Source organism: Salmo salar, chromosome 16 (assembly GCF_965601325.2).
Source record: "Salmo salar chromosome 16, fSalSal1, whole genome shotgun sequence".
Classification (NCBI taxonomy): domain Eukaryota; kingdom Metazoa; phylum Chordata; class Actinopteri; order Salmoniformes; family Salmonidae; genus Salmo; species Salmo salar.
In genome coordinates this window covers 47,473,352-47,487,581 of record NC_138306.1, presented here as the reverse complement: position 1 = coordinate 47,487,581, position 14,230 = coordinate 47,473,352, and the positions used below count along the sequence as shown (strand labels likewise).

Genomic DNA, 14,230 nt, shown 5'->3' with positions numbered 1-14,230 from the left:
ACGTGCTTTGAAACCTTCACTGTGTGTGTCTGTACTGGAGGTAATGTTGTGACGATATCATCATTTTGACTTCGATAACATCATGATACTTGATACCAAAATGATACCACAAAAAAAAAGTGTATTAGTTTAGTGGCAGAATGGCACTTGATCCAGACAGATAAACTTAGCTACTGCTCTGTTTAAAAGAAAATGACATATCATTTTTGAAGACAGCCATGTATACAGATGACAATCCATTTAGGACTTATTTTATTGGCAACTGCTAGGATTACATTTTATTTTACTGATCAAAGAAATTTGCATAGAAGAAGCAATCTCTTATTTTACAAAAGTGTGCACTGTCTCTTTAAAAATGTAATGATGTCATTCTTGTGGCTGTGGAATCAGACTTTGTGGCTACGGAGAAATGGACACAACCCATGTCCTCTGGTATAAACACAACTGTAGAAATGTCAGGTGCCTGGGGGGGTGCACTTTATCTGGTGCCCCGTACCACCAGTCTGGCCACATTCCTATCCTGCTCTAGCACCATGCATCACTCTGAGGAGTCGGCGCCAAGTGCACTCCACTTGGAATGGGCCTGCAAAATCACCCAAAATTCCTGGCCATGACAATAGGACAAAAGTCACTGAGGGACTGATTTTAAAAACGGAATGCCATCGTCTGAATATCAGCAGAATATGGGGGATGTCACGTGTTGCCGTCTGGTTTGTCACTTAAGTCACAACATCTCTTTAGCCACTGCCCAGAGTACCAAGAATTGAAGAATGGAAACCGTCTCTCTCTCAATGCTGTTCAAGACGGTTGCTTGTGAGGTCTGTAGATGCACTATGTTTTCTCCCCACGACACACTTAATAACAGGCCTTCAGCACGATCACACACAGCGCCACACATGCATAATTCATGAACAAGATTAATCTGTCTCTACTCTGGCAAGGCTTAAAAGGCACCCCACCCCACCTTTCCTTCCCACTCTCCCCTCTTTCCCCTTCTCTCACCCACTTCTCCCCCTCACCTTTTATTTGTTTGGTCCTCTGTGTAAGGTTGGACTGTGTGATCATGCTAATGTAACTTTGTCAATTTTAATTATGGGTTGCTTTGAGTGTTAGATTTTACCCAGGGAAGAAATAGGCCCAGTAATATTCCTTCTGTCAGTCACCTGGCTCTACTCTTCTCTCGGTCTCTCTCTCTCTCTCTCTCTCTCTCTCTCTCTCCTCTCTCTCTCCCCCCATAAACAGTGGGAGCCTCGCTCCAGGTCTCCTCCACAGATGTTTGGCCAGAGGTAAGAGCTAGGGTTGGGCGATATCTCATCCCAAGATTAACGGTATTACCGGCTTAGTACACAAGTGGGCCCTAAAAGTGCAAAAAAGCCCATTGGGCGTCTATTACCAGAATGCTAACAAACTTAGCACAAGTACTAGAGAATTTCCATAGAAGCTGCTAGCAAATTATGATAATGAGCGCAAACAAAAAGACAAGCAATCCAGCTCATTAAGTTATACATTACCAGTCAAACGTTAGAACATCTACTTATTCCAGTGTTTTTATTTTATTTTTACTATTTTCTACATTGTAGAATAATAGGGAAGACATCAAAACTATGAAATAACACATTTGGAATCATGTAGTAATCAAAAAAGTTTTAAACAAATCAAAATATATTTGTTATTCATCATAGTAACCACACTTTGCCTTGATGACAGCTTTGCACACCCTTGGCATTCTCTCAACCAGCTTCATGAGGTAGTCAACTGGAATGCATTTCAATGAACAGGTGGGCCTTGTTAATTTTGTGGAATTTATTTTGTTAATGCGTTTGAGCCAATCAGTTGTGTTGTGACATGGTAGAGGTGGTATACAGAAGATAGCCCTATTTGATAAAATACCAAGTCCATGTTATGGCAAGAACAGCTCCAATAAGCAAAGAGAAATGACAGTCCATTGTTACTTTAAGACATGAAGCTCAGTCAATCCAGAACATTTCAAGAACTCTTCAAGTGCAGTCGCAAAAACCCATCAAGCGCTATGAAGAAACTGGCTCTCCATGAGGACCGCCACAGGAAAGGAAGACCCTTAGTTAACTATGCTGCAGAGGATAAGTTCATTAGAGCACCTCGGATTGCAGACCATATAAATGGTTCACAGAGTTCAAGTAACAGACGCATCTCAACATCAACTGTTCAGAGGAGACTGTGTGACTTAGGCCTTCATGGTAGAATTGCTTCAAAGAAACCACTACTAAAGGACACCAATAAGAAGAGGAGACTGGCTTGGTCCAAGAAACACGATCAATGGACAATAGAAATGTGTCCTTAGGTCTGACGAGTCCAAGTTTGAGGTTTTTGGTTCCAACCGCCGTGTCTTTGTGAGACGCGGAGTAGGTGAACGGATGATCTCTGCATGTGTGGTTCCCACCATGAAGCATGGAGGAGGAGGTGTGATGGTGTGGGGGTGCTTTGCTGGTGACACTGTCTGTGATTTATTTAGGCGAACTTAACCGTTATGGCTACCACAGCAATCTGCAGCGATACGCCATCCCATCTGGTTTGCACTTAGTCCCACTATCATTTTGTTTTTCAACAGGACAATGACCCAACACACCTCCAGGCTGTGTAAAGGCTATTTGACCAAATAGAGTGATGGAGTGCTGCATCAGATGACCTGGCATCCACAATCACCCAACCTCAACCCAATTAAGATGAGTTGGAAAAGCAGCCAACAAGTCCTCAGCATATGTGAGAACTCTTTCAAGACTGTTGGAACAGCATTCCTCATGAAGCTGGTTGAGAGAATGCCAAGAGTGTGCAAAGCTGTCATCAAGGCAAAGGGTGGCTATTTTGAAGAATCTCAAATATAAAATATATTTTGATATGTCTAACACTTTTGGTTACTACATGATTCAATATGTGTTATTTCATAGTTTTGATGTCTTCAGTATTTCTCTACAATGTAGAAAATAGTCAAAATAAAGAAAAACCCTTCAATGAGTATGTATGTCCAAACTTTTGACTGGTACTGTACATTTGGTTGAATTTAATGTTAAATATATATTTTTTAATTGGGTTAAGTTTAGTGAAAAAAACAATTCCCTTGCGTTGATGGGCTTTTTTTCAAGTCCAATCCCTTTTTCTGGTTCATTCAGCGTCATCACATTTAATGTTTTTGGTTAAATGACGTGGAAAGTTTTTGCCCAGTGTGATATCAGCGTTGCCAGCCTTTGTAGTGGGGAAAGAAAATGGGACACCTTCGTTTCACACCTTTTTTGAGAGACAACCCCTAAAGGGACAGTTGATGAACTGAGGGGATGGGAGTAAATAAGTGAGAATTGGAGAACATAGACACTTGATATTAACGTTCTAACTCCTGGCTGTGCCACACATTGTGATGGTAATGCATTTGACTGTACCTCATGACTTCCATGGCTGTTTCCAATCCAACCACTCCTTTCAGATTCTGACCCAGGAGAACTTTCCCTGGAGACGTGCCAAGGTTTAGTCCCCAGACAGAGATGCTCTCTGACACCATGCTGCCTGTTCATCTGAGGCGCTGCTCTCCAGCGTGGTGCACTACACCGCCTTTGCTCGCTCTCAATCGGGGGGGTGGTTGTGATGAGCACTTTGGCATCCCCCTGCGATCTGGGTCATGCCACAGCAGGGTGGTCTGCTGGTGACAGGGCTGTTCCACTCAGCCGGGTGTGAGGATGGGTGAAGACATGCCCATCTGTCTGCCTCAGTCATACTCTCGTCCTCGACCAGGCTACAAGAGACTCCCGGCAATGTTCTATTCGATACAACAGTACTGAGAACTTTCTGAAAAGTTCTAGAAGCATGCTTTGTGTGTTAAGTGGAACATATGTTGGGCGGGGGATACCTAACTGCACCCATCAGTATTGTGCCAGGCCATTTCGTTCCAAAGCGTTCACCAATGGGCAGGACAAGTTAGTCACACTTGCTCATTGCAACTTGTCTGATAACTGGATGCACATATTTCTTAATACTCAGCTGGCTACCCAGGAACTTTTGGATCAACTTTTGCTGTGTCTAATGTGCAGTGCACCCACGTCAGCCCAGAGTAGGGGGATCTGTCTCCATAAGCACAATGCAGCTAGCTGTCTGGCTTACTGTGGCTATCTCTGAGTCTCTCGACAGGATGCTAGCATCACTTGTCAGCCGGGATCTCGCTCCACACTGATTGGACTGGCTGTCAGGTTGGGCTTAATGGGCTCTGACTGCTTCCTCTCCTGTCTGCGTCTGTCTACACGCAGCCCCAGTTCTGAGGTTTAGAGAAGCATCACTGCACCCCAGCAGGGGCGTCTGAAACCTTCATTACATAAACCTGGTTTAAGGGTCTGATCGACCAAGGCTTTGATGGTCCCGTGTGGCCAGATGTAAGCTTGTTCATGGTCAAGTAAATAATCCCCGAATTATTCTGAGGAGTACCTATTCAACAGTTTGACAACAGCCGTTGGACTTTTTTGTTTGATACCAGCACTAGAACACCTGATTCACCTAGTCAACCAATCATCAAGCCTTTGCTTAGCGGAAACACACGTGCTGGAATAGAACAATCGTGCAATAACTGCAACAGTTTTCCAGAGAAATGGATTGGGCAACACTGCTTTAGACCAGACGATAGCATAGCAACACAGATCCACAACCAGCCTGTGTGGAACCTTCCAGCAGGGCTTTAAGTGATCCACCGGTGTGCCACAGAGGTGAGCACACCTCAGATCAATGGGCTTGAAGGTCATCGGTTTTGTCTTTCTGTTCTGACAGGGTCCAGCAGTAGCTTGTTGACTTGGCCTTGGCCAACACAAACAGCTGGGCTTGATCCGTCAACCCGTATAGAAAACTCCAAGTCAGACTAGCTTCGAATTAGGTTTAGTAATTACGGCAGTAAAATGAATGACAGTGAGAGGACAGACGGCATCGCATATTGACCCCCCCCCCCCCCCCCCCGCTCTGATTCTTCTTCGCTTGTTTGCCTGAGGCAGGCTTCCTTCACAGATGTTTGTGACTAAATGACCATTTGGATTCCCCCTGCTCCCTCTGCTTATTTATGGAGCCTATTTGTCAGGAACCATGGGCTTTACGACACCGCGCCACAGATGAGATCCATTTTCTTTCACACAGAAAGAGAGAGAAGGACAAATTGAGTAAAAGAGCGATGGCTAGACAGTGGGGCAGAGCAAGATCCGATCCATTGCACTATTAACTAGTGACTGTGCCTGGATTGCAGCTTAGATGACTGTTCTTTCCAGACACACAACCCAGCCCTCCTCAGGGCAGCATTTGACTCGTATTTATTTAATGCAGTGTAATGGTGTTTGAGTTGAGTATAATTTCCAGCCTTTATCTGGTGTATAACACCTTTTTCAAGCATTATTAGTATCAGCATCTCCAGTTACTGGTGCTGACCTCAGTATACCCGGCTGTGTAGTACCCGGCTGTGTAGTGCCCAATTCCCCGGTGCATCTTGCCCGAGGTGTGAGCGGCATTCGAGGTTTGCACCTGAGTGACTTAGTTACCACCAGCTCTGGTTGCAGAGTGAGCTTGTTAGGGAATGAGGCGATGGGTGTGGGAGTGTTAGCTTGACTTGGCAAAATCAGCACTTTATTTTGGGGTGCTAAATGGGTTACCTGTCTGTGTTGCTCGCGGGGAAGAGTAATGCCTTGTCTGCCAACAGGCCCCCAAGCTGCAATTAGAATAACTCTCTCCTTTTTGTTTCTCTTTCTGTTTTTCTTTCACTGATTTCCCCCCCCCCCCCCCCCCCCCCACACACACACTCCCTTTTATCTCCAGACAGTCACTCCAAAGAGAGCCGGGGGACTAGCAAGACTGCATTACACACACACTACACTATACTCTGACCTTATCCTGCTTCAGTTGTTTTATTGAATCCCTACATATGTATTATATTATGTATCATAACATGCTGTGGTTCATGGGGATTCTGACCTGGTGGGACAATGTTTCCATCACATGTTATGATGAGGGAGTGGAAGGGTGTGTGTGTGGAGAGAGAGAGATTCTTGAATGGTTTCTTTATGATAAGATTGTATTGGAGAGGATGGTCTTTGAGACCCTGGTAAATCTAGATCACCCCATGCCCACATAATGTTCCTACTGTCACCATCCAGTACAGTAATACAGCATGCTTAATGATGATAGTGGGTCTGGAGTAGGGTTGTGGCGGTCACCAAATTCCGTCAGCCTGTGATTATCAAGCAAATAACTGTCGGTCTCACGGTAATTGACTGTTAATTAACATAAACACATGTAGCATCTCCTGTCTTCCACACAAGCCACTGGTGCAGACCTTTTGGAACATCTACATTTTAAAACGTCTACTAAATCCATGTCATATAGCCTACACCTTCACAATAAATCCCATTATTTATTTTAGACCAGTCTAAAGAAGCATGATATGAAGAAAATGTAGTCTATTTCAGAAGAACAGAATAGAATACTCTGTTGTTGTCTTGATCTGGCTATGTCAAATGGCTGTAGGCTACACTAGTTCATTTAGCAGACAAGATTTGCTTAGAATTCCGTGGTATTATTTTATAGTATGAAGAATACAATTGAACTAAGCTGAATAAAATAGAAAGGATATTTTCTCCAAACGATTTGAGGGAGTGCGCACATACGGCTATTCTGTGTTGAGAACTAGGTATTCCTTTATGCTTAATTTAGAGATATTAATATATATTAATGACTTTAGTTCTACTAACGTTGCGCTATATGTTTTGATGTTTAATACATTGTAAGGCTGCATGATGAGATTCTAATGATGATTTGAAAAAAGTAGCTTGAAAGTCATGATCTTTGCTTTGTTTTTTTGCGCAGGCTGTACACAATACATCAGTCTCTCATTCACAATTTGACAAGCACTTGATGATGCATAGAATTTCACGGCGGCATCCCCTTTGTGTGGCCGTAGTGCACCCTAAAAAAATCAATGCCTTTTGCGGCCAGTGGCCGTTGTGCCCTTCTCCCTGAGTTCTGTGCGCTCGATCACGTGATTGGGTCTTTCTCACAGGCTTCAAGTGAAGACAGACGCATCGGGGACCCAACTGCATGCGTCCTTATCCAATTCCAAGTTGCATATTGGAAGAACTGTCCACAGTTACTTTTCGTCAGCCAACCGACGAGTTGACAAACACTGTTTTAGAACTGTTACTCAAGAATAAGTCACTAATACTCATTTACCACAAACTTCAATAAAATGTCAGGGCATGAGACCAGACGTCATGATTTTATATCTTCAAAACATATACACACACACACCACATGGTTAAACATCTGCATTGGAAAACTTGTGTAGGCCTAATGAACAGCAAAAGCACTAGCCTATGTCATTCTACTGTCCCCCATAGTACAAATGTTAACCTATTCTGTGCGAGAAATACATATTCCTAACATAGTCTTGGACAGTTGAGGGATGCAATGTAGCTGACACAACAGATCTGAACGTTTCGTTTAAAATGTTGATAAACTATTAGGCTATTTCTTAACATTATAAGCACAGCAATGCGCACATGGTAGAAAGCTATAAGTGCAAATATTCAATTAGTGGAAAACACCATTATCAAAAGTTACCGCAAATGCAATTATGCACGTACTGCTTTTATTATAAAGGTGGGTTTTAATGGTGTAAATTGTCTTCCCCAAACGTGAAACTCCCACGCTGCTTATGTATGCCAGTTAGGCTCTACACCCCTTGTAAAGCGATTAATGTGCTTCATTTTAAGAAGTTATTTGGCGACTTTAATTGTGATACAAACCTTATTAAAACATATAGGCCTATGGGCTACATGAGGTGTGCGACTATGATTCGAAAAAGTCGCAAAAAAAGGCTTTGTTTCTTATGCTGGGCATCATTCATAATATACATTTGAAGTCAGAAGTTTACATACACCTTAGCGAAATACATTTAAACTCGGTTTTTCACAATTCCTGACATTTAATCCTAGTAAAAATTCCCTGTCTTAGGTCAGCTAGGATCACCACTTCATTTTAAGAATGTGAAATGTCAGAGTAATAGTATTGAGAATGATTTATTTCAGCTTTTATTTCTTTCATCACATTCCCAGTGGGTCAGAAGTTTACATACACTCAATTAGTATTTGGTTGCATTAAGTAAAGGCTAATATTGTCACCCATCAGACTATTCTTGATTTAATCTTGTCTTTACATATAATAAATAAAATATGTGTGAGATTTGTTTTGATTTAGAATGGACTATTATTGTGCACCTGGCAGCGGAAAAAAATTATGTAATCTATGCACTTAAATAAAGATTGGAGGACGCTTTTCACGTGGTTCATTTCATGCCAGCCAGGTAGGCTATTGTCCTGTTGTAAATATAAGCAATGTGCTTAATATTAGGAAAGTTGAGAAATAAATATAGTAGGCCTAGCCTATAGAAAGCTGATGGGATCCTCCTCTTTTTAGTAGAGCCCATCACTTTGTTTTCTCGCGCTATTGCATAGCCTATAGTAATGTGTGTTTTCATTAGACTTTCTATTTCATTTGTATTGATATCAGAGTGATTAGCGGGACAATAGAGGGCTGAGTACCAGAGTCATGAAGGAAGTCAAATTCCATGTGACTGTTTTGTCACAGTGATTAGGCTTCTCCAAGCTCAGATGCTGCTGCTGGTCATTAGTAGCCTACCAAACTTGCTAACTGCCGTGACCGCTGCTGTGGCGGTAATACAGTCACCGCAACAGCCCTAGTCTGTTCCACCACACAAGAAAAATAGCCCCCTCTTTTGAAATGATAAAGAATACACACGCATGCCCACATTTCACATATATGGTGGGTTCCAAAATTGACACCCTTGCTAAAGATGAGCAATAATGACTGTATAAAATACAACATTCAAATACTGGGCTGTATTGTATGCTCAATAAAATGGGGAAATTATTTTATTGCTCAAATAAAGAGATTTTGTTGAACAACAATTCTTCTCAATAAGGTAGTGGTCAAAATTATTGACACCTTTTTAAAGATTCTTATAAATATAGTAGTCAAAACTTGAATGCGCTGTCCGATATTACTTTTACAGTAATGTGGATGCTACCATTATTGCACATAATCCTGAATGAATAATGATGAGTGAGAAGGTAAGTGTCAAATATCATACCTCCCCTGTTATTAGTAATGTCTTGGGTTATTACCTTTTGACCCACTGTCATTTTCTCACTCATCATTATTCATGATTAATTCAGGATTATCCGTAATCATGGTAGCATCCACATTCATGTAGATTGTGTTTAGAAACATTCTTATTTATAATATAAGTGACTCCCAAAAATACAATACATTATTTAACATTCATTTCTATTCGGCACAAAATAATCTAAAACACAGCCAAAACGAACTGCAAATGCGTCCAGCAAGTTTGTATAGTTACAAGCTTGATGGTAGTCATTGCGTGCTAGGAATATGGGACCAAATACTAAACATTTATCTATTTATAATAATCTTTAGGGCTGTCAATTTTTACCCCTACCTTTTTGAGAGAAAAAAATATTACTTGTTAAACAAAATCTTTCTTTGAGCAATTGTGTTAGTGTAGAATAATATAATTTCCCCCATTTTATTGAGTGTACAATATAGCTCAGTATTTAAATGGGTTTATTTTATGCAGTCATTATTGCTCATCTTTATCAAGGGTGGCAATAATGTCGACTCCACTGTACATACGCAGACAAACACACATTGCCAATGTCATTGACCATTGCACACGCACCCAAATCCTTGCTCATACATTCTGCCTCTCCCTTTCATCTCTGTTCCTTTCTTTGAGTGCAGTGTGACAACAAGCTAGTGGCACGGAGCAGAGACGCCAAGGACATTGTATCAGAGAACTGGCTCATCTGAAGAAGTAGAGAGGAGACCTAGCCTTATTTACTGGCTTTAGGTGACTAATGGCGCCTTAAATTAGTAGTGACGTGCCGTTAATTTAATCAAACTGTTTACAACTGTCCCTGTCAACGAGATTCCTACAGACCCAGATTGATGTTGCCATGGTACTGCGCTTTGTTTAATTATTAGACTGGTTAGAGTGGTGTGGAAGGGGGGGATTGTTCAGAGAGTATGTGTGTACATGTTCATGCTGGTATCTATGGTATTGTTATACTCTATTATCTTCATACTCTCAAGAAATGCCAAGACACATTGCACTAAGAAACATCCATGGCTTTTGCTCTAGTAACGGACGAATATAAAACGGTTAGTTCCAACCCACCCATAATGCGTCGTGTGTCATACCACCTCCTCGTTTCCAATCTCGTTAAGCATTACAGGTTGTCATGTGCCAAGCTGGCAGCAGCAGCCACAGTCAAACCCTTCAACGGTCTGTTGTTTGCTGCCTTAAATGAATCCGTTGCTCCCTAAGCTGTTCTTAGGCTATTGGCTACTAGCTACGCACATTCAATTAGTATTAGCCGGATAGAATCATAACAAAACAAGGCCTATGTCATAGTAGTGTGTTCTAACCCAGTCCTCTATGAGACGGACACTGCTGTTGCACATATGTTATTTCAGTATGATATTTGAGCAACACATTACTTAAAATCTGACGGTACCGTATAATGCTTTATATACATGTATGAGCTGTTATATGTTTTAGAATACAGCTTTATACGGCTGTATAAAGCCCCCCACCTTTCTCTTCAGTACAGCTTCAATTCATCAGGGCATGGACTCTACAAGGTGTTGAAAGTATTCCACAGGGATGCTGGCCCATGTTGACTCCAATGCTTCCCAAAGTTGTGTCAAGTTGGCTGGATATCTTTTGGGTGGGGGACCATCCTTGAAACACACTGGAAACTGTTGAGCTTGAAAAGGCCAGCAGCGTTGCAGTTCTTGACACAAACCGGTGCGCCTGGCACCTACTACCATACCCCGTTCAAAGGCATTTACCCTCTGAATGGCATATACAGTGAGGGGGGGAAAGTATTTGATCCCCTGCTGATTTTGTATGTTTGCCCACTGACAAAGAAATGATCAGTCTATAATTTTAATGGTAGATGTATTTAAACAGTGAGAGACAGAATAACAACAAAAAAATCCAGAAAACAGCATGTCAAAAATGTTATAAATTGATTTGCATTTTAATGAGGGAAATAAGTATTTGACCCACTCTCAATCAGAAAGATTTCTGGCTCCCAGGTGTCTTTTATACAGGTAACGAGCTGAGATTAGGAGCACACTCTAAAAGGGAGTGCTCCTAATCTCAGTTTGTTACCTGTATAAAAGACACCTGCCCACAGAAGCAATCAATCAATCAGATTCCAAACTCTCCACCATGGCCAAGAGCAAAGAGCTCTCCAAGGATGTCAGGGACAAGATTGTAGACCTACACAAGGCTGGAATGGGCTACAAGACCATCGCCAAACAGCTTGGTGAGAAGGTGACAACAGTTGGTGCGATTATCTCCAAATGGAAGAAATACAAAAGAACTGTCAATCTTCCTCGGCTTGGGGCTCCATGCAAGATCTCACCTCGTGGAGTTGCAATGATCATGAGAACGGTGAGGAATCAGCCCAGAACTACACGGGAGGATCTTGTCAATGATTTCAAGGCAGCTGGGACCATAGTCACCAAGAAAACAATTGGTAACACACTACGTCGTGAAGGACTGAAATCTTGCAGCGCCCGCAAGGTCCCCCTGCTCAAGAAAGCACATATACATGCCTGTCTGAAGTTTGCCAATGAACATCTGAATGATTCAGATGACAACTGGGGGAAAGTGTTGTGGTCAGATGAGACCAAAATGGAGCTCTTTGGCATCAACTCAACTCGCCGTGTTTGGAGGAGGAGGAATGCTGCCTATGACCCCAAGAACACCATCCCCACCGTCAAACATGGAGGTGGAAACATTATGCTTTGGGGGTGTTTTTCTGCTAAGGGGACAGGACAACTTCACCGCATCAAAGGGACGATGGACGGGGCCATGTACCGTCAAATCTTGGGTGAGAACCTCCTTCCCTCAGCCAGGGCATTGAAAATGGGTCGTGGATGGGTATTCCAGCATGACAATGACCCGAAACACACGGCCAAGGCAACAAAGGAGTGGCTCAAGTGGCCTAGCCAGTCTCCAGACCTTAATCCCATAGAGGGAGCTGAAGGTTCGAGTTGCCAAACGTCAGCCTCGAAACCTTAATGACTTGGAGAAGATCTGCAAAGAGGAGTGGGACAAAATCCCTCCTGAGATGTGTGCAAACCTGGTGGCCAATTACAAGAAAGGTCTGACCTCTGTGATTGCCAACAAGGGTTTTGCCACTAAGTCATGTTTTGCAGAGGGGTCAAATTCTTATTTCCCTCATTAAAATGCAAATCAATTTATAACATTTTTGACATGCGTTTTTCTGGATTTTTTGTTGTTGTTATTCTGTCTCTCACTGTTCAAATAAACCTACCATTAAAAGTATAGACTGATAATTTCTTTGTCAGTGGGCAAACGTACAAAATCAGCAGGGGATCAAATACTTTTTTCCCTCACTATATCTTTGTCTTGGCCATGTCGCAGTTGTAAATGAGAACTTGTTCTCAACTTGCCTACCTGGTTAAACAAAGGTAAAATAAAATATACACGCTCCATGTCTCAAGACTTAAAAATCCTTATTTAACCTGTCTCCTCCCCTTCATGTACACTGATTGAAGTGGATTTAACAAGTGATATCAATAAGGGATCATGGCTTTCACCTGGATTCACCTAGTCAGTCTATATCACGGAAAGAGCAGGTGTTCTTAATGTTTTGTACACTCAGTGTGTCTATTTCTCCATTTGTTGCTCTCTGTCTCTCATTCTCCCCCCTTTATTCGGCTGTAGACCTGTGGTCAAGGTCAACTTCTACCTAATGTGAGCTGAATGGCATGTTAGCCTGTGTGTTGATGCTCATGCCAGGCAGTGACCTCCCCTGGCTTACTGCAGTCCTTAGTCCTATCTGACCATGAAGAGGGTTGCAGAGCGGGGTGAGACCCCATTTTCCCACTTCTAACGCAGAATGTAGAGGGGGATCAAACAAGCCCAAATAAAGTGCAGCTTTCAGTTGTAGAGCAAATGAGAGAAAGCAGCAAAATAACAGTCAGCAGTGCTTCCCTCCACTTCACTTTAACTCCATTGCACACAATTAACCCCATTATACACAATTGAGTGTCATTTACTTTGGTGCATTTTGTTTTGACTCGTGCGCCTCTCAAACTCGCAAAAGCTGGCAGTTCCTCTTCTGTAATACACGTGAACTAGAAAGACACCAAATGAGAACGACAGTGTATTTTCACTTTCTATCGCGCACACTCTCATTCTCTCACACACACACACACACACACACACCAGTCAGAGCCGTCAGGGTTCCGGGACCTGTTTTATCTGTAGCTCACAGTTGTTAGTGTGAGAATGCCAGGCTGCCAGTCATCCTGGAGGAAGTGCTGCGCTGCAGATTAGAAAGCCCAGGCAGCAGCTGAGTGGAATGGGACATCACCAGGCGCTCACACAGAATATGCTCTGAAAACCAGAAAATATAATTCTCTTTCTCCTTCTGGGCTTTCTCGCTCTCTCTGTCTGTCTCTCTCTCTCGCTCTGTCTCTGTCTGTCTCTCTCTCTGTCTCTCTCTCTGTCTCTCTCTCTCTCTAGTCTACTGACTTAAACATGTTGGGTGGCGTTGTTCCTCTGAATATGTTTCCTTGTGCATACTATAGCTATTTGAATAATGCACGAATGTTTAGTGAAGTTGTATGGTGTATTGATAAAATGTCCAATTATACATTTCTCTCTGACTCTAAGTCGTGTTGCTTGTAGGTTTTGAAAGACTGGAATAGCTATTTAGAGTCTGTTGGAAATGATCTTGTTCGTACGTGCCTGTATGTACACAGTATAGTGGTGTGTTCATACACAATCACATTTCATATTTATAGTTGCATTTGTATATAGAGTAAAACAGTCACATATGTCTTACACAGCCCTTGTTTTGTGTTGCAGGACTCGGCTCAGGACGGAGTGATCACCAGAGACATCCACCGGACCTTCCCCGCTCATGACTACTTCAAAGACACGGACGGAGACGGACAGGACTCCCTCTACAAGATCTGTAAGGTACGGATGGATGACACACTGGTGATCGACGTTTCTGAAACTTTTAATTTGGCTCTATACTCCAGCATTTTGGATTTGATATCAAATGTTTTTAATTTGTATGTATGAAAAAACCCT

At 42.4% G+C, this 14,230-nt stretch overlaps 1 protein-coding gene across 3 annotated transcripts in view; it reads left to right on the top strand.

The window, feature by feature from the left end:
- LOC106574055 (rab GTPase-activating protein 1-like) overlaps positions 1-14,230 on the top strand; it is a 158,001-nt gene that overhangs the window by 79,049 nt on the left and 64,722 nt on the right. For all 3 annotated transcript variants that reach the window (XM_014149587.3, XM_014149586.3, XM_014149589.2), the window contains one exon: positions 14,000-14,113. In XM_014149587.3, coding sequence (XP_014005062.1) covers positions 14,000-14,113 — 114 coding nt within the window. The remainder of the gene's footprint in view (positions 1-13,999; positions 14,114-14,230) is intronic.